The 25,244-nt window shown below is 41.2% G+C and overlaps 1 protein-coding gene across 8 annotated transcripts in view; it reads right to left on the reverse strand.

Moving 5' to 3' along the window:
• Window positions 1-531: 531 nt before the first annotated feature.
• Window positions 532-25,244, reverse strand: part of TAF15 (TATA-box binding protein associated factor 15) — a 35,511-nt gene continuing 10,798 nt past the window's right edge. For 2 of the 8 annotated variants that reach the window (XM_090025381.1, XM_090025388.1), the window contains exons 3-16: window positions 24,791-24,839; window positions 24,496-24,586; window positions 24,300-24,417; window positions 23,089-23,420; window positions 21,202-21,316; window positions 12,023-12,057; window positions 11,450-11,482; window positions 10,443-10,552; window positions 9,877-10,006; window positions 3,143-3,235; window positions 1,593-1,677; window positions 1,414-1,499; window positions 1,199-1,301; window positions 532-889 (exon numbers count right to left, since the gene is read on the reverse strand). In XM_090025381.1, the coding sequence (XP_089881507.1) occupies window positions 850-889; window positions 1,199-1,301; window positions 1,414-1,499; window positions 1,593-1,677; window positions 3,143-3,235; window positions 9,877-10,006; window positions 10,443-10,552; window positions 11,450-11,482; window positions 12,023-12,057; window positions 21,202-21,316; window positions 23,089-23,420; window positions 24,300-24,417; window positions 24,496-24,586; window positions 24,791-24,839 (1,420 nt within the window). In that variant the 3' untranslated portion in view covers window positions 532-849. Of the gene's footprint in view, window positions 890-1,198; window positions 1,302-1,413; window positions 1,500-1,592; window positions 1,678-3,142; window positions 3,236-9,876; window positions 10,007-10,442; window positions 10,553-11,449; window positions 11,483-12,022; window positions 12,058-21,201; window positions 21,317-23,088; window positions 23,421-24,299; window positions 24,418-24,495; window positions 24,587-24,790; window positions 24,840-25,244 lie in introns of those variants that run through there. The other 6 variants (XM_090025387.1, XM_090025385.1, XM_090025384.1 and 3 more) reach the window with 6 other exon arrangements.

The raw sequence follows: 25,244 nt of genomic DNA on the forward strand, positions 1-25,244 counted from the left end.
CTCTTTTAAAGAAGAAAAATGTGGGAAACTGTGGCTTTTCCCTTGCAGGCTGGCAGAGTTCCAGCCTGCAAGGAGTGCTTGGGGCCCTCCCTGCCCCACACACCAGGGGCCTGTGTCCTGGGGGTGAAGAACAGCAGGTCAGGAGTGAGGGGCACCAGCAGGGGTGGGGGGGCTGTTTTCTACTTAAACTATTTACTGGGTCAGGACTGGCCGCTGATGTTTATAAATGGGTCCTGGTACAAAAAAAGGTTGAGAACCACTGCTCTAGGGAAGGTGACTCCAGATTCTGCTCAGGAAGTAAACAGGGGGAAAAAGAGGGGAAGGGCCATTAGCTACATAAAGTTTTGCGATTGAAGATGTACTGAAAGTGTGTTCTCCAAGTACTAAGCCACAGAGGGCCTACATAGCTAGGTACTTAGGGATATCTGCCATTTAAAGTAAGGAAAACTCTTATTTATTTCGTGGGTAAGCTGCAGAATGTGGAGTGAAAACATACAGGACTTAGTTATAAAGCGATTGGAAGAAACTATGTAAGATTTCCCAAATAAAACAATCAGCTTTTATTGTTGTCTTACAAAACATGTTAGATTTTGGCAATATTTTACAGTTCATCCAGTTGAAAAGTTGAAAGGAAAAAAAATGGGAAAATGTTGGAAATTAACAATTTCAATGGACTTGCTTCAAAAAAAATCCCAAACCAAAAACTGCCCCAGTCATTCCCACAAAAATAAGAATCCAGTTTCATGTTATTCCATTATCCAAAAGATGCCAAGGGCAAAGCAGCAGGTGAAACTGGCGATTTCACTACTAAACGGATCAAAAGGACAAATGGAACATTTGCAGTGGTCTTTAGTATGGTCTGTTCCGCTGGTCATTTCTGAAGTCATTTCTGAAAGAAAAAAAGATAGTTCTTTAGCTCTGCCTGTTGTAGCATGACTCGCTCCTTACAATCAGAAATTACTCACTCCCACAAGGCTCCACTATACCATCATGCCCACAGAACACTTTAAAGTAGGTCTGCCTGCACTTGCCTATAATATACGCCTATATTTTGTGCATACAACTAAACTAAGAAAAAATACATGCATGTAATACTGCTACACATGGTTCATGGACCTGCCTTTTCCATCTACCTCAAGGTGTGACACATTCCTGAAGTCTACATCCCACAGGTAGGTATGAAATAACAAATACTTACCTTCCTCCCATTTTACCACCATAACTACTGCCCCGGTCACTGCCTCTACCACCATGTCCTCTGTATCCTCTTTCACCTCCAAAGCCTCCCCTCCCACGAAGGTCTGTATGGAAGAAGCATAAAAGCAAAATTTCAGCCAGGTTTACAAAAATGCAGCAAATGTCATGAACACTCAAAGCAGCAACTTCTTACGTATGTATTGATCTTGTACCCACCTCCTGATGGACGCAAATCTTCTGGTCTGGGCTCATTACACTGATTGCAGGAATTCCTACGAGCAAAGTTCATGTTACTGCAGGTCCTGGAAAAGATAAAAAGATTCCACATGCTCAGTTGCTTAGGAAACTCAATGAGGATACATGAAAAACCACTGCTCAATTAAAGTAACACTTACGGGTTAGGACAAACCCAATCACCATTTTTGGGTTCCCCACTTCTACCCTGGAAGCCCCCACCTCTTCCATATCCACCTCGTGAACCTGTAGACAGAATTATAATCAGAATAAACTAGGGGAATTGCTTCTATGGACCTACTCATGAGAAATGTTTACTGAAGGACTATCACTGGTTTCAAAGCCCAAGTGATACACTTTCTTGGGGGAAGAAAGTAGCCGGATGCTTTAATAGCTCCCTGTTCTAGATTAGTTTCAGGAAATGAATTGGGAACTCCAGAAATGGGTATCAGTCTGTCAATGACAATAAAGTATAAAATTGTATACTTTATTAAAGTATGAAATTGAAAAACCATTAAAAAAAAAAGTCTCCCACATAATGCTAGACTTTAAAAATAGCCAAGAGGCAATCATCATTATGTTTAATATTTTAAAAGACATAAACATTTCAAGGTAACTAACGCTTAGAAGTTGCAGCATCTGACCAGTCTCTAAATGTCAGTAAACCCAATGAATACATGTTGTTAACTGTAGATGTGTGTCAGATGCAGAGTTCAACTCATGGCAACAGGAAAAAAAATAGTGTGTGGGAACAGCACCTGGCAGCCAGAGAAATCTGCTTCGTATGGTTTCTGTACAACTTCTTACCCGCACTACAACAGCTTACCCTGTTTGAATCCTGTATCTGGCAGTTAATTTTCTTTTTCAAATGTGCATTACTAAAAATGTCACTGTTTGATACAATGGCAAACAAATATGGGCAGACCAAGTCACTTCATAAGAGCTAAAAAAAAAAAAAAATATATTACCTCTGGCCAATAACTGTAGTGTTCTTCCTATGTAGACACTAGAACACCACAACACTTGCTTTTAGCATAGAAGTGGTGAACTTTCACACCAAACACAGCTGTTAAAAGGATTTGTTTTTTAGCCTCCAAAACTGCTTGGCCAGAAACTAGTGTTTCTTCCCAGTCACTGGGCAAAATGCTCTTCCTGCAAAATGAAGATTAATATCCAACAGACTCATCTGATAAAGATATACTATGCAGACTGCCTGGGATTTTCAAGGGGAAGTGAAGGAATTACATACCCAACTCCTGTTCAGAGCTAGGAGGAACTTGGCTGCCTAACCTGCTTAGTCTCTTTTGAAGATTTTGGACAAAAGTGTTTTAAAATTCAAAGGCAAAAGGCAGACCCACAGTGGAACACAGGGTTGTACACTTCCATATGCCCAGCCTTAAAGTCAGTGCTTTATCTTAAGCCAAGATAAGCTTCAAACTACAATATCTCCAGATCAGAAGGAATGTGCAAAATTGCAAACAGCCCAAAAAACCTGAAGTACAGAATTCAGTTTTACTTAACTTGCACATACTTTGTACCACCCCTAGTCCCTCCTGTCCCAAAAGTCACCCCTTTCTACTATGCCTTCCGGAAGTCCATGCTATAATGCAGTATATAATTAAAAGTCACTGTTATGAAGCTACTCTTTAAAAGAGATCACAAGTGAAAGCATTAAATTTTCAAAAGGAAAAGGCCTTCTAAGTTTTAGTACCACCTCGACGGCCACCACCACCACCTCCTCGCATGAATTCAGGTCTTCTGGTTGCAAAAGACACTTTGATAACGTTGCCATGGAATTCTTTACCTAGAATAAAAGGAAAAGGTGAACACAGCTCACAGGACCTCAATAACGAACAAGTTCAACAGGCAACAGTAGTCTGCACTGTTAAATTACTAGAAAAAAAAGACAACGGGGCAAAATCCTTATATACTTCCGAAAGTATTAGCTCAAATATCATGTCCACTAGGGGTGTGCAAAGTGGGCAGTATTTGATTTGGATTCAGATTCGGCCCAATTCAGGGGACAATGATTCAGTTAACTGATTCAGATCACTGTCCTGATTTGACTCGGTTGAATCTGAAGATTTGATTCCGATTCAGAGAATCAGTGATTTGACCATAGACATGGCTTTATATGGTTTTTCTATGTACCTCAAGGTACCAGGCACGGCTCGTGAATGCTGAGACCTGGAAGTGGATCAGAAGTACTTAACAGGCATGGTGGTGACTTGTCGTACCCACAGGCATCCTGGTATCACTGAGACCTCCACCCAGACAGAGCCTGTGGCCCTGGACTGCAGGGGCTGCCTGGCATGGCTGCTGGCAACTGCATGTTGGGGCACCCCCACTTGTGGGGTATGCTCCCTGGTGGAGTCTCTGGAGGGCTGAGTGCAAGAGCTTGAGGAAGAGGTACATCAACTATGCACCATCAGGGCCCACAAAGATTATATCGACAGTTACTGCCGGGCCCTACTCCAGGAAAAAGAACAAGTAAATAAGAAGGTGGAGGAAAATGTGGCCACAAAGAAGACTGGCCACAAAGATCCTCCCAGAGCTACCTGGAAGATAGCAGTCTCCAGATCCAGAGCATGCAGAGCTAGGGGTACTCCTCCCCTGATGATGCATAACAGGTACACTCCCCTCATCATGCATGAGGAAACTCTGACAGAGACACCAGAGGAGGTGGTAAGTACTCAGGAGGTAAGTACTCCCACCCCTAGGAGGGGACACTAGGTTCAGGGAGGACTCTCTCCTGAGGGTCATGGACCCCTTGGCCAGAGAGGCATGCTGCCTTCCTGGGGCCCACATCTGGGATGTTGTGGAGAGGAGCCTATCCCCAGGCTCGTCTGTCCCTCCAACTACTACCCCATGCTCCTCATCCATGTGGGCATGAATCACACAGCCAGGAGTAATCTGGATGAGTCACAGGTAACTACAGGGCTCTGGGGGCTGGGCCCAAGGGACTAGGGGCTCAAGTAGTTTTTTCTTTTGGGCTCCCTGTTGCAGGTCACGGACGCAAAAGGGAAGGCTGTGTAGAAGTAAACAGACACCTCTGACAATGGTGCTACTGCAAGGGCGTTGGTTTCTTCGACCACAGCACACACTTCAGGGAAAGAGGACTCCTGGGACAAGATGGCATCCATCTCATACGGACAGGTAAGTCCCTGTTCTCAGCCAGGATGGCTGATCTTTTAGACAGGGCTTTTAACTGACTTTGCTGGGGGATGGGAAAACTCCAAGTGGAGCATGCCTGGGGACTGGCACACAGGAAATCTCCCACATGGAGGACACCAAGGTAAATATTTTTGAAAATGCTAACAGAACTGTTGTCCCACAGCATCTCAGGAAATCGAGGGTGTCAGTTAGGTGGCCTCAGCTCCCTGTACACCAATGCCAGGAGCAGTACACCTCGATAAGCGGCTTGAAACCCTTTGGGTCAAGCTTCGGCGGGGGTGGGGGTGGGGGGGCAAGGTGAGAGGGACCTAAGTGTGGCCATTTACTACAGGCCACTGAACCAAGGGGAGGAGCTGGATCTGGAGATCTCTCAAGAACTGACAGAGGCTTCGCGTGCAAGGGACTTGGTTGTCATGGGCAACTTCAATTACCCGGACATAGATTGGGAGGAACCCTTGGCTAGGTTGGATCGGTCATGCAGCCTCTCAACTGTAATCGAGGAGCTCTTCTACCAAGGAAGTGCAAGGGCCAACCGCTCTCCTAGACTTTGTCTTGGCCAAAGGAGATAATTTGGTGTGTGGCTTGAACACTGAGGGTAGCCTGGATGACAGCAACCATGAGCTCAACAGGTTCACTGTCTGCCGCAAGGCTGACAAATCAACTAGCAAGACTGAAGTCCTGGGCTTCAAAAATGCTGAGTTTGACAGGCTCAGGACATTAGTAGGAGAGGCGATGTGGGACCAGCAATGAAAGGCAAATGGGATGCACCAAGTTGTTGTTCCTCAAGGACACAATCCTTGAATTACAAAAGAAAACCATTCCCATGAAAAGGAAAGGTAGCAGAAGGGCTAACAAGCCCTCCTGGCTCAATAGGGACATTGCGGTCCTCTTGAAAATGAAACAAGAGGTGTACACCCGGCGGAGTCCTCCTTGAGGACTGTCCCAACAGCGGTCCGCACTTGTAAGGAAATGATTAGGAAAGCTAAGGCGGTGACTGAGTTTAAATTAGCCAAGGGAGTCAAGGACAATAAGAAATCCTTCTTTAGGTATGTAGGGATCCAAAGGAAAACAAATGGAAGCGTGGTGCCTCTGCTTAACACCTCAGGACAGCTGGTAATGGAACCTCAGGAAAAAAACTGAACTCCTGAACGCCCACTTTGCTTCAGTATTTCACCTGACCAAGGGGAAAGACACGCGAGACAAGGATCACAGGGGGTATGGTGAGAATTATAGTCTTCCCACTGTGGATGCTGAGCTGGTGCAAAACCAACTAGAAAAACTAGACATTTATAAGTCAGCAGGACCAGATGGACTTCACCCGAGAGAGTGCTGATGGAACTGGCTGAAGTCACTGCAGAACCCCTGGCACAACTCTTTCAGAAACTGTGGCACACAGGGGAGATCCCAGAGGATTGGAAGAGGGCCAACACTGTGCTCATTTTCAAGAAGGGGAAGAGGGAGGACCCAGGCAACTAGAGGCCAATCAGCCTAACCTCCATCTCAGGTAAAATCCTGGAAAAACTTATTAAACAATCTAGGCTTATTGAGGGTAAGATTCTGAATGACAGTCAGCATGGCTTCATTGCAGGTAGGTCTTGTCTTACCAATCTCAGCTGCTTCTACAAACAAGTCTCTCGCCACCTGCACACAGGAGAGGAGGTCAGCATTATATACCTACACTTCCAAAAGGCTTTTGTGATCTAGTATCCCATGATATCCTTGTGGAAAAACTGGGAGATTGTGGGCTTAACTGCTCAACAGTTCAGTGGGTGGAAAACTGGCTGCATGGTAGGACCCAGGGAGTTCTCATGAACAGATCTGTGTCACCCTGGCAAGAAGTAGCTACTGGTGTTCCTCAGGGGTCCGTGCCTGGACTGATGCTTTTGAACATCTTTATCCATGATTTGGATGTGGGGGTGAAAAGCTCTAGGCCAAGTTTGCAGATGATACCAAGTTATGGGGGAGCGTGGTCATGCCAGCAGATAAGTTGCAGATACAGACAGACCTAAACAGGCTGGAGAGCTGGGTGGACTGGAACCAGATGAAGTTCACCACTCAGAAGTGTAAGGTGCTCCATATGGGGGCAAACAATCCCCAACATACCTACAGGCCTGGTGGTGACAATTTGACTTGCGCCACAGCCAAAAGCGACATGGGGTCGTGATCAACCACCGCATGAACATAAGCCAGCAGTGCTGATGTTGTGGCCAGCTGGCATGCATTAACCATTGCATCTCATGCAAAATTAAGGAAGTGATACTCCCACTGTACTCCACACTGGTGAGACCGCAGCTGGAGTACTGCATCCAGTTCTGGGTGCTGCACTTCAACAAGGACATGGAAAAACTTGAGAGGCTCCAGAGAAGAGCCACCTGTATGGTCAGGGATTTGCAAGATAAGCCATATGAGGAGAGGTTGAGGGACTTGGGCCTCTTCAGCCTACAGAAGAGAAGGCTGAGAGGGGACTTGGTAGTGACTTACCGCTACATCCAGGGAGTACATCAAGAACTTGGTGAACAGCCAGGAGCAATGGATACAAACTCCTGGAAAGCTGCTTCAGGCTCAATCCCAGGAAAAGCTCCTTCACAGTCAGGGCATCCAGACTGTAGAGGTGATGCAGTCACCTACCCTGGAAGTCTTCAAATGGACACTGGACAGTCACCTCACCGGGGTCACTTGACCCCAGTTGTCTTTTCCTGCCTAGTACAGGGGGACTGGACCTGATGATCTACAAGGTTCCTTCCAGCCCCTAACAATCTATGAATCTACTTCCAGTCCACTGCCAAATGCGCGAGGACCCCCCACGCAGGGTCAATGATTGGCTGTGGGGGAACCCCCGGGTGCCCCCCCCAGACCCAGGAGGCACCAGTCGCTGAGCTGGGGGGTAGGACCCCTGCATGCTTTGCGGTGGACCTGGAAGTCTGGTCCACTTCCGGGTCTGCTGCTGAGCACGGTTGGGACCCCCCCTTGCTCCTGTGGGATGCTCCATCTGCCCCACCGTATCAGCGTTCACAAGCTGCGCCTGGTACCTTGAGGTATGTAGAAAAGCTACGTCTATGGCCTAACTGTCGAATCTCTCCCAACTGAATCAGAGGCTTCCAATTCAATTCAGAGAGATTAATGGGTCTCCTGATTTGATTTGGATTTGGCCACCAAATCGGGCCAAAACTCTTCCAAATCAAATCAGTGACCGAAGCTTCGCACAGCTCTAATGTCCACCACAGATGGCAAAGATGTCTTGTGGAATTTAGATTAAAAGAGCCTAAGGTGATGGTTTATGCATTTCCCTGGCATTCTTGTCACCAGTACTGCTTACAAGTTAAATAATCTTGTTCCCCAAACAGATAGCAAAGTTCTTGTATATTTGAACCTAGGTTTCCACTTGGAAACCTAGAAATGCACTTTCGTATGAGGCCAGTCAGAAAGTAATGCCTAGTAATATTTATCTCCTGTGCAAGTCATGAACATTGAGGGTGCTCACTCTCCTTTTTGATTCTTGCTTCAGGAAGCCACAGGAAACTGAGTGGTCTATGTGGAGATCCTGAAGGAACTGAAGTATTGTATCCAAAGAGCCTGACAGAGACATGTCTGTGGTACTCCTTCCACATGGCAACCCTCACCCACACATCAGCTTGTGCACCAGAGACAATCCCATAGTCTGGACGGGCGGTATTGCCCCATTTTCTGTGCAGCCCAGAAGATGAGACTGACGACAAGGGCAACATTTTCAGGATGCCACCAAAAAGACAGAGGTTGTGTGACAGGTGCTTTGCAACAAAGACAAGGGCTTTTACAATGTTGGGATGCACACTCTTGTTTACCAGTGGAAAAAGGCCACTGCTGAAAAAGGAGACCACACTGAAAAAGAATAGTCACCTGTATGTTCCACAAAAATCATTCATATTTTATGTGCAAGTTTTTTCAGTAATATTCAAAGCATTACTTTGATTGGCTCTCTAAAGAGGAGTAGTTAGCTGTGTTAATCTGAAGTCAGGCAGAGACTAGGGACTAAAGTCACAATTAGTAGGCTTTATGAATTTAAGGTTCATCACAGGGTGCTTGGGACCTATTACTGCTTGGGTGCATAATACAGGAACATTTAAACTGAACTAATGTGCATTATGTTATCCAAAAAAGGGCAACAGTGAAAACTGCTATTCGGTTTCTTCTTGCTTATTATGTCAGCTCCAGAACTGGGCACAGATCTCCAGAACTGTGTGCACCAAGTTCCACTAAAAACACAAAGCCATTAGAATAGTTATTGATATTATCTGAAACATTATTATAAAAGGGCATCACTAGTAGCAGCGCATTAGTGGAGAGAAGAAGAGATCAAGTTCCAGAAAACTCAGCATCTGTAGAGCTTCAGTACAGTATTAACAATTGTTCAATTGTGCTTTCAATTAGCTACATAATAATTACTAACCACAAGGCAAACGAGATGTTTGTTTTGGTTTTACTAATTGCCTCACGATTAAAATAATAAACAACATGCTTTTATGAAGTTCTTAGGAAATAATAAACTAGCGTGATAACTTCAAGTTCTAATCAGCTATTTATAATGCAATGCCAGAGTTTATGTTCTAATTTGTATCAATGTAGTGCTAAAGTATCCACATTAGCCTGACAGACTGAGGGGAAAAATGGGAGTGGTGCAAAATGCAGGTAAAAAGAGCTACTGCAAAAGGGCTTAAGACACTGCTGTTTGCTTAACAGGATTTGGTTTGAAGCATTAGGGAGGCAAAACAATCTAGCAGACAGGGCACCAAGAAGAGAAGTCAGGAGTTTCCAACTCTGCCATTGACAGGAAACTCACTTTGCTTGTCTTGTTTATTCAGATAGTAAGTTCTGAAGGACAGGAATTATTCTCTTACTTTTAAAATGCAAAGCGCCAGCACAATCAGGCCTTAACATGGAGCGGACCTCTAAGCACTAACAGAATACCGTAATACCGATACTGTTGTACTTTCTCCCGCTTTTAAATCTGTATTCCCCTGGTTGCTACCATTGTTAATTTGACGTGAGAAGTTGTGCTGTCCTGAATAACATCAGACAACACCCACTCTCAGACTAAATGGCACATAGTAACAACTGGCATGTAGTTATACTATTCAAATGTTTTATTTCTTAATGACTAAATTATCACACTAGAAGTGCACAGGAATCTCTTTGAAATAGAATTCCAAGAACTGGAACAATCAAAATTTGAGCAAGTGTTAATATGTAATCTCTATTTTTCCCCCTGTCCGTAACAGGAAAAAAATATCTTACCATCAAACCAGTCAATAGCTGCTTTAGCAGAAGGAGGATCATCAAAAGACACTGTTGCTTCTCCCTTTGATTTCCCAGTATCTTTATCTGTATAGAGGTTTATCATAGGTTTGCCAGTCTTTTTGTTGGTCTGGAGAAAAAAGAAATAAATTATTTCCTCAACATGTATTGAAGTAATGAAGAAATGACCAGTTAAACAAGTTAATGGTAAGAGCAGTTGCAATTAAGACACTATTGGTAGAAGAGAGTCTTGGGTCTACTGAACTTACTGAAACATGAGAGACCTGCTAAAGGAAGGGATACATCTGTGCATTTAGTGGAGGAAAAAAGAATATAGAGCTAGGAGTAGAACAAGAAAAATGACAGCTAAGATCTGGGCTACTAAAATGGTAGTGCTCACAGCTCCTTTGAAGTAAGCTGTCATCTGTGAATTGGGAGCATAAAATGATCTCCAACTGTTGGGGAATGATAGAGAGAAAACACCCTGAATGGTAACAGCACAGAGGGAATCTATTATTCTAACATGTTGGCAAAGCCTTTTCTTAATAATGTATCCCCTTACACACCTTTATAATACCTATTTGCTTGAAATAGTCAGCCACTTGATCGGTTGAAACATCCTCTCCGAGTCCTTGCACAAAGATGGTGTTGTTATCAGAGTTATCAGACTCCATATCTATTAAAAAAATTAAGTTATTTTTAACTAACTTAGCCAGAAGGGATTAGCCAGATGCAGCTGTTACATATCACAGCAGTTAAAAAATTGATATGCTTCCACATCAAAGAAAATCCCCTCCATTTTAAAAACTCAGATGCACAAGGCCCAGCAAGTGCCTTTGAGATCACGCATTTTTGGAGCTCTCCGGTTAGTTTGTGAAGTCAAGAAATCTTTGCTGTTGAAGCTAATAGTATCAACTTGAGAACTGCAGGAGCACAGTACTTGATTTGGAGCAGCTTAACAGAAGGCACGCTAGATTGACTGACAGACAGGCCTTATAGTATGCCTCTAACTGGAACACTCCAGTTGGAATATAGTTGAGATATATTTTTAAAAATGCAACAAAGTTTGGAAGTCCCAACATTGTTAGGAAAATGTTGGAGTCTTGTTCAAAAGATGCAATTATAAACAAAGCAACACCATTTAAATTTAGTTTCAAATTCAACAAAGCGAAAAAGTGAACAGCAATAATGGAGAAAAAATATGAAGAATGCATTCAAGTGTAAGAACTATCTTACTATGAGTGTTCTTTTAAGAACGGACTCCTATCTGAACTTCAGCATCTACAGGGAAGCATTAATACTGTTACACAGAGTCAAGCTGATCCAACATTCACTAGAAAAAGTTTGTTCCAACTTGCTCGACATTGTGACACGTAAACAAGGAAAAACCCTAATTTATCAAGTTCTTATATACCATTAACAAACTTGATCTTTCCCAGAAGAGCCCATTGGGTTAAACCATACTGAAATAATACATTTCACCTCACATTTCCAGGCATGAATTTTAGGAGTACATACATTCCAAAAATTCTGAACTATGATAAGATGCAATCCAAATTTCTTGTTTTCTTACCAGCATCTGATTTCTGTCCATAATCCTTTTGACCTACAGAACAGGACAGGTAAAAAAGGGAAGACTATTTTAACCAAGGAATTCTTTTGTTTGTTTGTTTTAATATAACAAGTATTCAAGCTATATTTGCAATGTATCTAAAAATATAGGATTTTAACCAGAGATTTAGAAAGTATTTAGACTAAAATGTTCAGCATCTGTAGAATATTAACATGTTCTTTAACTTGCAGTATGTGGCAGCTGCCACACTGACATTATGCTGGTGTTATCTTGCAAATGCTGGTTGTCAGATTACCAGGCAGTTTACCAGTTTTGTCACTAGTATCTTTCTAAGCAGCATTTGTAACAAAACAAAAGCCAGGAAAGGTCACTGGTCCCCACAAATTATTTCATGCAATTTGACAGAGTAAAAATCCATCTTATTGTTAAGACTGATTTTTAAAAGCACACAAACACACCAGCCTCAGCAAAACAGAAATGCTAGAATGCGTTTATTGGATCGTAACAAAGTATCGGTGGCTCTTAGATTTATACAGAATTTCCACTGAAACATTTTTGATACTCGGCACTTACCACCAAAATTTTTGAAGCCACCACGGTCACCACCACTGCAGAGGAAAAATTGAAGAAATGATTTCTTCCTTAAGTCTCTATGTGCTGAGCCCAAGGCTCAATCTACACTTAACTGATCACAAGTTGAGAGTTACTGCCTAAAGCATCACTTCTGTGTTTCCCGTACTAATTATTTAAGTTAAAAAATTAGCTAACTGGAAGTGAATCACTTCAAAGAGCATAAAGTCTAACAGCTAGGCTCCCAATGAGTTGCTGAAATAAAGGTACGTAGATGCGTTAAATTAAATGCTTTTCCAAATGTATACTATTTAAAGGTGGGTTTTGAAGAGAGGCATACTTTAAAAAAAAGTTAACAGGCTTTAACTGTACATACAAGTAATAGCTCAGAGTAATTATCACTGTGTGTTAGGAATAAAATGAACTAAAGTTATACATTCATTAACTGGGAATAATTAGCATTAATAATCAGGCTCTGGGGAAAAAAATCTGGGAAGATGTTAAAATTTGGCTATATGGTACTACTAGAAATTTCAGATTAAACAGAAAGCATGCATATATAAGAATAAGCTTCAGTGGCCGAGTTGTGGAAGTTTCAATTAATTCACTCTGAGACCTGTGGCATAAGATGTAGATCAAGTTAACATATTAACACATTAATTTGAAAGACTGTAAATGGAGTTTAAACAAGCTTATTATGCCTTCCCAAGCCAATTTTATCACAAGTAAAAGCCTGATATCTCCCCAGGACTACTTTATCAAGTGTGATTTCCCTGGTGGCAGTATTCTCCAGAATTTATTATTTTAATTACATTCATGTGAAAAGATTTAAATATACTCAATATTTAAAACCACAAAGGGGGGAAAAATATTAGTAGAATTCTTTAAGTTAAATTGCCAGATCATTTAAATATTTTAGAATTGTCTGCTCAAAGTTAGGGAGTAGAGATTCTCTCTAAGAAACTGTTATCTATAAGAAACCTGACAAGTTCATCTATTCTTCATCCTAAGAACTTCCAAGCTGAGTAACTAAGATAAAGAAAAAAAATACAAGTAAATACTCAACTAATTGAACATTCCCAACTTTCACAGAGTCTTCAGCAGAAGGAGCCTCTGTAGTAGCGTCCTGACAGTAAGCAGTCTCTTCAATTTTTAAATCAAACCCATCTCAATCTGTCAGACTGCAAACATGAACCCAAAATAAAGGATACCAAAGATAGCTAGGACACTTCAGCATGGGATTCATTGTTTTAGAATGTGGTACACACATGTTCTGTTGTAGAAAAATGTAGAATACTGAATGCAAGATATATTCCTTTTTTTAAAGTTGTAATCTATAAGCTTTCTATAAAAGGGGGTAAAATTAATGTCTGAAATTTGGAGGGTCAAAATGTTACTAGGTACTATGTAATTTAGTTAGGAGAACTTGTATAGTAACAGCTAGCACAACATGACATAACCTGACATGGTATTTCAGTCATAAAATATTATCTTTAACTGAGATGTATTTTAATAGATTGCTGCTGCAGATTTTAAGTTGTTATTGTACCATGTGTTATTTGGAAAACTAAGTGGCAATTACTTACACATAAACAATTTTATTCAGCTATATAAAAAGGAAAATGTATGTGTTCCAAACACATTTAAGGATGGCCTCTCTTCAAGGATAGATCATTTTAAAGACAGATGGTACAACCAGAAACAAGGTCATAAAAATTCTATTTGAAACCTGCTACCCACAATTCACTCCAAGCTAAGGACAAGGTTCTCCATATCCTCCTTATTACAGGCCACTGAATAAAATTTGTTAATTTACAACTATGGACACTAATTTATAGTAAATGAAATCAGACTAATTTCATGTTCAAATTCTGTATTACTCCCCCAATTCATTAGGCCTGGACTATAAGCCATGTGCATGTATTTTTGATTGCAGATATGTAGCAGAAAAGATGTGGGTAGAGACATAGACAGGACATAATTTATAGTAAGAAGCCAGGATTTTATGAAACGTGAGAACTTTGACAGGAGGGTGAAAATGGAAAATGGATACCCCATCATTCCAGAATAAAACTAAAAAAAAAAAGCGTTTTGTCTTAATGTGCTTTGCAATCAATAATCTGCTTGGTTTCATGTGACCAACTAAACTAATGCATCCATCTACATCAATCAGATACCATACACTGAGAATGAATACAAGTTATAAATTTTGGTCCATTTTTCACATGTACTCTACATTTGCTACACTCCTGGTATTGTTGAGCACTGTTAGATTTTAGTCTCATTAAAAGAGGTACATGAACATGTACCCCAAACAGCCTATATGAGGGATCAGTTCCCATACAGATGTTTCCTTTAACCAGCTAATACAGTACAGCCTCAAGTTTATACTGTACTAAGACTTCTAATTTAGGTCACTTACAGACTCTTAGTAACTGGATAGTTTAGCAACTGAATTCTTAATATAAATATACATTATGTATGTATACTGTAACTATGTAGTGCCACACTGTGTACTGCCTTATGTGGACTGTGTAAAGGAGCTGAACAGCAATAGTGCTAGGTTTTAACAATCCTTTAAACCAGTCAAGAACCAGCAAAAAGTTCAGCAATGCCATCGGTACGAAAGTTTGAATTCCAGGCAGCCATAAGGAACACCTGCCACTTCTCCTGAAAAGTATACCTACTAATGCTATGAAAACAGGATCATTAGAAGAGCTTTTTTGTTGTTGTTCTAATAACTCATCCAGCTTCATTTTTATCATCAAACCTCTTGGTATATCCCAGAACCTTAGGTATAATGGATATACCACTGCTTCACAAATCAAGAATTAAAGGAGGAGGATGTGTCAACTGGTATTACTTCCAGTTGAAGAAAGCAGCATCATTCTGTTAAAACCTTTTAAACAGCTTTTCTACTACATTTTTTTAAATCAATGGTGCACACTATCATCATTTTTAGAGAGCTCTATATCAGAACTACTTTAAGAGAGAAAAAGCAGTGTATACTGGGAACGGTGATATTAAAAATCCAAGGGCTAAATTCTTCCTTCTGATATACATGGATCTCTCCAGACATAATTGAAATAATAAAGTATAGCTACTAAGGTAAAGATTTTGCCACAGGCTTTTTATTGGTGGCTGCAAATCCTTAAATATGGGCAAGCCTAAAGGAACAGAACTAGGAGGTAATCATTGAAAATGTAATAGATATGACAACAGGTGAAGCGTATGCTGTTAAGTATAGAGTTTCACATGGACACACAAATTATTAATATTACTATCTATTTACTGAACAGTGCCCCTGCTTATTTTTTTCAAGCTCTATGTGAAGATTGAAGACACTACCTTAAAACATTAGGGGGTACGTCCAAACAAGCACACACGTGCTTTTCCCCAGGGACAAACAGCAGTGGCACAATATGTGCCACTGCTACTTCTCCCCAGGGAATGCCCATGTAGTTGCACTCTGGCATGCAGCAAATTGCCCTGGGTGGGGTAGGAGAGACTGGGGCCAGCACCTGGCCCAGCAGCCTTACCTGGGGGCCTGGGGGCCTCCCGGGCCTCCAGCGGTGGCAATCTGGCAGCAGAAAACCTGGCCAGCAGCTAGAGCATGGCTCAGGCTGGCAAGGCTCTGGTTTTGGGTGGCAGACTACCACCATGTGCATCACCCTTTTTCAGGCATGGGTTTTTTGACACTAGGATCTCCCAGTATCAAAAAAACTCCCGTGCTGCAATGCAGCGCTGCATCTCTCACGTGCACACTTGTCTGGACCCGCCCTTGTTGTGCAATTGAGCACAAATCACTTTGGTTAGGCCACAATTTTGTGATACTAGCAGCAAAACAGTTTTCACTTTTAAGAAAATAAACTACTTGTAAGAAAACAACCTTACAACGAGGTTTAACTTTAACATTCTACAAAAAAGTTCTACATTAAACAAAATGGTAATTACATTTTTGGAGAAACTCTGTTCTAATTTCACCCATACAACTGAAGTGAAAAAGGACTGCACAAGTATAACAAAGGTAGAATCATCATCCACTAAGGCCCATGCATTCTGATACAAAAAATGGAGTTGTCATAATCATTGTTACACTGCAATAATGGAGCAAACCTTTTCAGATTTAAGGTAACAAGCCCACTCTACATCTGGAGCACCTTTCAACTGATGGAACTAAGACAACTGCTAAAAATGACTGATTTAAACAATAAACCCGTAAGATAAACTCATTTCTCAGATGGGGATCCAGCATGAAGAAGTAATTATATTCAAGAAACTTGGGAGGCCAAGCCAAGAACAGGAATCAGAATGAGCCCCAGCATTGTGTTCGATCCACAAGCCTACAGAAATCCTGTACTGCATCTCCCCATATTGGATTGGCAGAGGTAGCAGAGAGAAGACAACAGAACAATATAGGTAGCATGCAATCTCCCAGAAGTCCATGTGCTTGCTAAAACTACAAAGGTTTTGCTTGGGTTTTAGTTATAAACCTGTTTTTTAAAAGAAAGTTTACAATATAGGTGTAAACACTTGCTTTTTGCCAAAATTAGACTGCTGAAACTGAGCATCAGTTTTAAAAACTAGAACATGGCTTGAATTAAATTTTATTTGGCGTATAGAAGTCCGAAGAGACACACCAAAAAAACCCCGTTTTAAAAGAAAGTCATTCTGAAAATGGTAGTTACTGAGCAAAATTACAAAACAGTAATCATCCTAAGCAAAAAGTAGTAGTGATCTAGAAATCCTGAATTAAGGAATATGGGTTACTGAATTCAAACAATGATTTTCACAAGCTATTAACATTCTCCCTACTACCACCACCACAAGTCATGAATTTGAACTTTACAAGTGAACTGTATGCTGTTGACTCCTGAATCATAATACCAAGTGAATCAGATCCGTCATGCTAGCCCAGAGCATTTTTTTAGCAACTTTTATCCAGAACTTTAATGGAAATACACTATCAAATTTGTTTAAATAAATAATTATTAGGCTGTGACCACAATATCCTGGAATTTCACAAGCGCACAAATACCTCTACAATGGGAAAACTCCCTTGGTTAAAACAAAAGCTAGCCTGGCACAACCAGTTATTGGCATTTTTAATCATTATGTTGTTCAACACTGCTCAGAGTAGGATTAAATGACAAAATAGCAAGAACATCAATAGCTGGGCAACAGGGAGGAAATGCTGTCACAAGAAGAGCTGCAACAGTGACAGCCTTTTGTGTTTGCTTTTTTATTTTACATGCCAGGAGAGAGAACTTTTGTGAATAGCTAATGGAAAGGACTTTCAAACACCATGATCTCAGATTTGGTAGAAATATCACACATCATAATACAGCAAAAACATTTTGAGAGAAAAGCATTACACCTAATGGGCAGAATTTCAGAATTCTCAAGTACAATATACATATTCCCCACTTCCTATGCTGTTTAAGCCTATATTGTTGCAGGAATACAAAAACTGTGTTTAGGCCCGCCTTTCTAGTTAACTATTTATGCCAATGGAAATACCCAATTAAAAGACAAAACACTATTTATAGAAAAGTCACTAGAAGCAGAGGCAACAGATGAACACAAGCTGGTTTTTGTAGTTTTAAATGTTCTGTTAACATTTTCCCTGATACTAGAAGTTGCAATTTGTTACTTACTGAAGTTGTTCCCCACCACACACTTTTTTTTTTTTTGTTATTTAACCTGAAACTTTTTTTTTTCTAGGAAATCATAGAATCTGAAGTAAAAAAAGTCATTAGAAGTGGACTCCTTTATCTAAGTTACAATAGGCAGTTTCATCTGGGATAAAATATTCAATTACACTTCAGTTACAGAAATTAGAATTTAAATTCGATGTCCATAGCACTGAACAGAAGAAGACAACAGTACTGAACGGAAGAAGACAACTTGTAAAGGAATTAGAACTGTTTTGTTATATTTCAGTACTTGCCTTGATTTTCAAATCCCCACTCCTCTTCCCTTTCCATTGACTTTTTTGTCAGCCTGATTAACTATATTGTTATAGTAAATGGTGCTTAAAACAAAATATTGCTTAAGAAGTTTATTTTCACTTATTTATTTTCACACCTATTAATTTATTTTCCTTTTGCCTTGTAAGCAAACAACTTTGGAATAGACAATGTCCATCAGTTCTGTGCCACTTCTTCCCCTTTCATTTAAAAAACTTGTTATAAATCCTGAAAATACATGTTTTATGATGAAAGTACTGACTCTAGCCTACAATGGATCAGCTACAGTTTTTAAACTCAATTCTAATTGAAACTGAACATTTGAAGAGACTTTGCTGCCGCTTACGTATGTATTAGTGGAAAAAAAACACATAAAGAAACATGAAGTTCTTTAACATTCATCTACTATATATTAATGGGCTTCTAGACATTTTGCCATCCATCTAGTAACAAAACTCAGGGTCCGTCTATACTATTGAAGTGGCCACAGTGAAATGCAACTTGGGACCAACCGTATTAGAAATGACACAAACTTGTTCTACATGACTGGATTAGTTTAAAATATATTCTAGAATGGGACACGCCCCCCCCCTCCCCCAACGACATGACACAACCATTTTGGAAGGTGTTACAAATTAAGCCCTGAGCACTCCCTAAGCACCACACCAATCTCCTTTCCCTGCCTGATGTGCCACTCTGCCCCATGCCCCATGCTCCTTGCCTGGTCTGATGGGCTGCTTTCTGCTCTATGCTGCTGAGGTACCTGCCCCATCCCTAATATGGCACGTGCCACACACAGAGGTGATCTGTGCCACTTGGGGCCCACATGTCAAAGACTGGCCACCACTGCTACAAAACACAATTTCACTTTTAGCTCAAGCATATAAAACACACTACAACAGTCATTTATTTTTATAGTACAAGTTAAACCTACCAATTTAGTACCGGACAATAATTTATAGACAATTTGTTCAACAAAATACACATCCGCACAGTGTCATTTCACATACAAAACGTGACAGAACTGTCTTGAAATGTTGAGATTTAAGTGAAAAAGATCCTAAAGGAGCTTGCTTAAAAAAAATTATTTCCCATTCCACCTCACAGGGTTTAGCAATAAAAACAGCACAGCATGGTAGTGGAATGGTCATGTTAAAACAGAACAGTTTATGGGTAACCAAGAGCTTTGATTCCTGACTTAGTTTGAATTCCTGCATATTTTTCACCTACAGAATTACCTGATCAGGGATGAAAGCATACTTTGCAGGAAATAACTGTGATATACTAACCTTACTTCTAGTTTGGACAATTTACAGGGGTATTAAAAAGAACCTAAGCCCCAATCCTGCTGGCCTACACACGTGAAATCAACTGGATTACTAACACTACTACTACTATTATTAAAGATAAATGTAGAAAACTAAGGTTTTCTAGCTACAGCAAAAAATGGTGAATTTCAGAGATTTCATAGACGTTAGGGCTGGAAGGGACCTCGGAAGATCATCAAGTCCAGTCCCCCGTCAGAAGGGCAGGAAGTCAGCTGGGGTCATGGGATCCCAGCAAGATAAGCATCCATTAGGTTGCTATGACTGTTTTAGCCTACTAGCCCAACTAGTGGCAGATAATTAGCCAAGCCATGGGTCTGAATTCCATATTTAAGTCCCCTCTCTGTCTTTTAAATGAATACGTTTATTTTTGTAAAAATGTTTAATGGCTTCAAGGGCTGATCTTTTTTAAAAAGAGCTGTTCCATAATCGTCAGCAACAACATTTAGCCAAGTGCTGTCTGAAAATGCTTTTAAATCTTGTCCTACATAATGTAGTTTTGAAAGTCGACTACATTCCAAGTTCATAGTATGGTCTATGTCAGGGGTGTCAAAGTTATGGCTTACAAAGCCCTTTCATCCAGGTCATGGTACTGCCTGCAAGTCTGGAGCCACACAAAGCAAGTAATGTGCCCTGGACCACCCTGAGTGCTGTATCTGGCATGCATGCTACACATGGGGTTTAGGGATGTGAACAATTAAATGATTTATTGTTTAACTGATCAGCTCAATAACTGGTTCTAGCTTGCCAGTTATCATTTAGCCTGGGGCCGGCCACAGTCCAGGAAGGAAGAGAAGCCCTACAGTGCCCCAGCAGGAAACAGATGGGGTAGGGGGGACAGGATGGAGACTACGGCGTGCCTGCTCCCTTCCTCGCAGTGCACCAGTTGGGGTTACCATACACCTGGGTTTTCCTACATGTGCTCTTTTTTGGCCCCCTGCCCACAAGTGCAGCTGTTTTTTTGAAATGCGAACAAATGCCTGGGTTTTTGCTCTGCCTCTGCTTTCCCAGGCTGGCTGCTTGGGGCTGGGAACAGTGGGCAAGGTGATTGGCTGTCAGGGGTCAAATGCATGCAAGTGCATGAGTAAGCATGCAGACAGGAGCTGCCTGGGCAGCAGGGCGGGGGGGAGGGGCATATCGCTGCCTCCCAATCATATGCCCCTCCCTCCTCTTCCCCCACTTCTCCCACCCCCTCACAGATGTCCTCTTTTTTGATTCTGGAAATATGGTAACCCTAGGCCCAGCACAAAGCCCCTTGCTGGCTGCTGCCTGCTTCTCTCCTTCTTCCTGCACTGCTGCAGGTGGCCCTGGGAAACTGAGGACCAGCAGCTGTCACCCCTCACTGGCTGCTACCACCTGGGGCTTCCTGGGTTGTGCTGCCAGTCTAGCAGGGTTGCTATGGCCCCTGGCTCCTGGTGCTGCTCCCAGTGGGTGGATGCATCCCCTCCTCCACAGCAGGGCAGGGCAGGCACCGGCCTGGTGCTCAGCAACCCCCACCTCCCCCATCACATGGCAGAGCCAGAGGCTGAAGCCCAGTGCTGCCATGCCCATCTCCAACCCCACACTAGACTAATTAATTGTTTAACCCATTATAATTACAACAGGTTAAACAAATATTTATTTAATTGGTATTTTCATCCCTAGTGGCAATAGGGATGAACCAGGGCATGTGCTGCACATGTTATGTGTGGTTGGGGTGTGCTCTGCATGCAGCATCTGCACCAAACAAGCCACAGGCCAGTCTGTGGGCCTGATCAGGCCCCAAGCCACTCATCTGGTCCACAGGGTCCATTTGATAACTCTGGTCTAAATTATACACTAAAACTAATACATTTACAGAGCAAGCTATAAAAATGATGTTTGCAGATATCAGGATTAAATCACTTACCTTAATCCAGACATATGACCTCTTCCATCCATGTCATATCCCCCTCTACCTGTTCCCTGTGACCTGTCATATCCTCTATTCTCTTCTCCATACCTACTTTTTTCATGACGATCGTCTGAGGAAACCACAAAACACAGCTACGATGTAAATTATGATTAAACAGTATGCTTAAAATTTGTCATTTAAAAACCATTAAAGTCTAATTTATAGTTAAATTGTTATATCTTTTCCAAAAAGTCACAAGGACTTAAAAAACCAAGACAGGCTCCAATGTTTCACTCCATCTTCTAGAATATTCCTCAGAATCATATGATGATTACATAATTTCTGTCTAAAAACCCCAGGATGAATTTTCCTACCCTGGAAAAAGGATATCTGAGTAATATGGTGTGAAAAATTAAAATTCAGATGCCAATCCAGTGATTCTCAACCAGGGTGCCAAGTCTAAAAAGATTAAGAACCACAGTGCTAATCGCTTATTTACAGAGATCTACCAAACTCACGGCAGGAGTGGGCTGCACAGCAGCTCCTTTAATCTTGCAGGTTCCCTTGTGCATCCCCCACCACTGATTGGTGGAGGGGCTCTGATACTCGTTCCTGATCAGAAGGGAGGCAGAAACTGCAGTGTTAAATATGGCACCATTTACTGGGGGGGTGGTGGTGCACAGGGGAACCTGCAAGATTAAAGGAGCCGCTATGCACCCCACTCCTGTCATGAATTTGGTACATCCCTACTTATTTATCAAGTGAAGAGGTGCATGCTGTCATGACCAGAGCAGATTAGAACACTATGCAGGGAGCTAAAGACAGATTTCAGGGTGCCTTTTCTATACCCGAAGAGATTAATTTCCTTCCACCTCTAACAAGCTCTGACGAGGAAGCAGCAAAGAAAGGGAGGCACAAAGTTTCGGGAGAGAGATCTAATGCTAGTCAGTTCTGAACCTGTAGCTTCTGTAATGCCACTTAGAGGAGACCTCTTTCTCAAGTTTTTAACTCCTTCTGCCTCTTTGGCAGTAGCTGCAAGTCTCTTGGTTTTTCTGCTAACTAGGATGTAATTTTACAGAGCACCTGGTATTCTGCACTAACTCTGTGGACAGACACTTTTTTGTGCACACTGTGTGCAAGGTAATGATAAACAAGATTTTTTCTGCAGGTTCCATTGCTCCTTCATTCGTTCCCCATACAGTTTTAAATTGCCTATGGTAATACCCCCCGTTTCAACCACTGTGAGCAGAGAAATAACACAACAGTAGCAACATTTACTATACAAACTTTAAGTAAATTTCTCCATTTTTATCTTGCTAGCTAATTGAATTAAGCATTGCAGAAATTTGGTCCCTAATACCTTTTGGGTGCAACTCACCCTTTATACATACTTATCTATTCTCTCCCCTTAAAAACACACTTTAGACTGAAAAACAAATACTAATAAAAAGGGGTGCTGTTTTTCAGTCAGTTGTGCTCCTTTCTAATCAACAGATATTGGTTAATCCAGCTAGGGCAACTGGAAAGACAGGAAAGCCTTATAAAATCAGCACTGAACGTGACATATCATGTGTGTCAAGAGCTACTCTTTCAAGCTCTGTGTTTCCAAATACACACACAAGAAATAGGTTAACAATAGCTTTATACAATATGTTCATCCAAGAATCACAGAAAACCCTAATCTACCAGTTCTCTCATTCACAGACACATGGGTCTACCAAACCTTGTGAAATTAGAGTTCTTCATCTCTGTATAAAGTGCTACAAAAGCCTACGTCAAAATGAAGAAAAAAGGGCTTTAATCACCCACCAGTAGGAATAAGCCTAACATTTTTCATGGGACAGAATATAAAAGTCTTCTTAATGTAACTTAAAATCACTGCACTCATTCAATATGCTTCACCTTGTGTGTTGAGGTTGTAGTTTGCCTTTTGCTGAGATTGATAGGATTGCTGTGGTTGACCATATGAGCCTTGTTGCTGGCTGTAGCTTGACTTCTGATCATAAGAACCTCGGTTCTTCCCAAAATTTGACTGCTGATCATATGAACCCTGGTGCTGTCCAGAACCAGACTGCTTATCATATGAACCCCAGTGTTGCCCATAGCCAGACTGCTGGTTATATGAGACTTGGTGCTGTCCGTAGCTGGACTGCTGGTCATACGAGCCTTGGTGGTGCTCATAGCCAGATGACTGGTCATAGTTTGACTTCTGTTCATATGAAGAGGATCTTCTACTTAAAACAAACACGAATAACACTTGAATGAGTATTAGAAGCAAAGGAAGTTTATACTCAAATACCAAAGCACAGTGCAATGGCTGTAGGAACACAGTAATTCTGGCACAACTTCCTAGTCTTGATTTCGTCCAGGACTCAGCATTTTAAATAGAATAACATTTCACTGTTGACTTGGATAGAATCTAGGTGGCTCCAAATAAAGAAAGCAGAAAACTGTAAACCGTTACAATCAAAGACATGCTATTACATTAACAGCAAAAACCAACCAATGGAAAAGAAAAAACAAACTATTAGAACCACATGAGAATACAGTTTATCACATTGGCTCATTATATGGTTCATCACAAATCACAGCAAGACATAGGGCTATTTGTGGCCCATTCGCAATGCACAAAGCCAATTTTGCAAGGAATCTGCAGCAGCCCTGCCCCTTAGTAATGACTGGCAGAAAGGCCCTGGGGGAAGGAGGAATGAGGGGCCATCTTGATTGTTGGCTGCCCTTCATGCTGCCCCGCTCTGCCCATTGGTGCCAACTGGTGGAAAGGCCCTGGTGGGAGGGAGGTGAGACCTCATATGTCTTCTGGTATTCCAGTTTCCACACAATTATACAGAGTTTTTAAAACGTACTGCATTATGGGTATTTTTTTAATCTGATTTTATTTATGCTCATAAAACAATAAATTAGCTTTAGTAATCTGGACAGAGAACTGTAACAAAAAACACAGTAATTTAAGAGTTTGTCATTTAGCTTACACTTCCATTTAAAGTTTTCAGAACTTGGAGTTGTAGAGGATTTAATGTTGTTATATTAAGGCCCTAACCAGCTATCTCTGTCCAAGAAAAGTTGAAACTGACAAAGTTAATTTGTCTCCTCACCCTCTAGATGATTCTTTTTGTTGTCCCTGGTTGCCATAAGACTGTTGGCCATATGAGCTCTGATTTTGATTTTCATAATTTGATCCCCTGCTATATCCTTGTGAAGTTTGTCCATAACCTGAAAATTGAGCAGGAAATTATTTACTCAATAGTCACAGATTAACCACAGAAAATAAATTCAACAAGCTAGCCAAACCTGCTTGATTTTGTCCACAGCTTCCATGATAGCCTCCATAGTTCTGTCCATAAGAGGAACTTTCTTCACTCTGTCCATAGCCAGAATATCCCTACAATTTAGAGACAGATTTTCATCAGGAGTAAATGCTGCTAGAGAAACCACCCCCCCCATTACATTTCTTTGTCTAGACCGGGGGCTACACCAGCAAAACTCCAATGATAGATGAAAATAGCTCTACAGCCCAACACAGACAGGGCCACATAAGAATCACTTCTTGCTCACAAAGAGTTACTTTTTTTGTGCTTCAACCTACCTGCCCTTCTCCATAATTCTGATTGTCTTGACTGCTGTATGATGAATAACTGTAAAAGAAATATAAGGGATTTTATTTAATAAATGCATCTTAACCTATACTACCTGAAAAAGTAAATTGCAGGTTTCTTGTACAGAATCTGCATCTGGTAATATTTCTAATTTAACCATTTGTTATTTGTGTTTAACCTACATACTGTACTACAGAGATCAGCACATTAGCAATGCATTGATAAAACACTGGTTGAAAAGCACAACAATCTGTAGAGGCCATTAAGGAAGAGTTCAAATCAATACCCTGATCAAAACTCCGCTATTATGGGATCTGGGCCTTATTGGAAGCTGCTAAAATACTTAAAGTGAAGTTTATCACATGAGTCCAGATCACTTAAAAAGCCAAATCTAAAACACATACAGATGTTTGAAGTCAGTTGTTTATGAATTCCTTTTCATCT

Source organism: Crocodylus siamensis, chromosome 13 (genome assembly GCF_052110815.1).
Source record: "Crocodylus siamensis isolate JL-2025a chromosome 13, ASM5211081v1, whole genome shotgun sequence".
Classification (NCBI taxonomy): domain Eukaryota; kingdom Metazoa; phylum Chordata; order Crocodylia; family Crocodylidae; genus Crocodylus; species Crocodylus siamensis.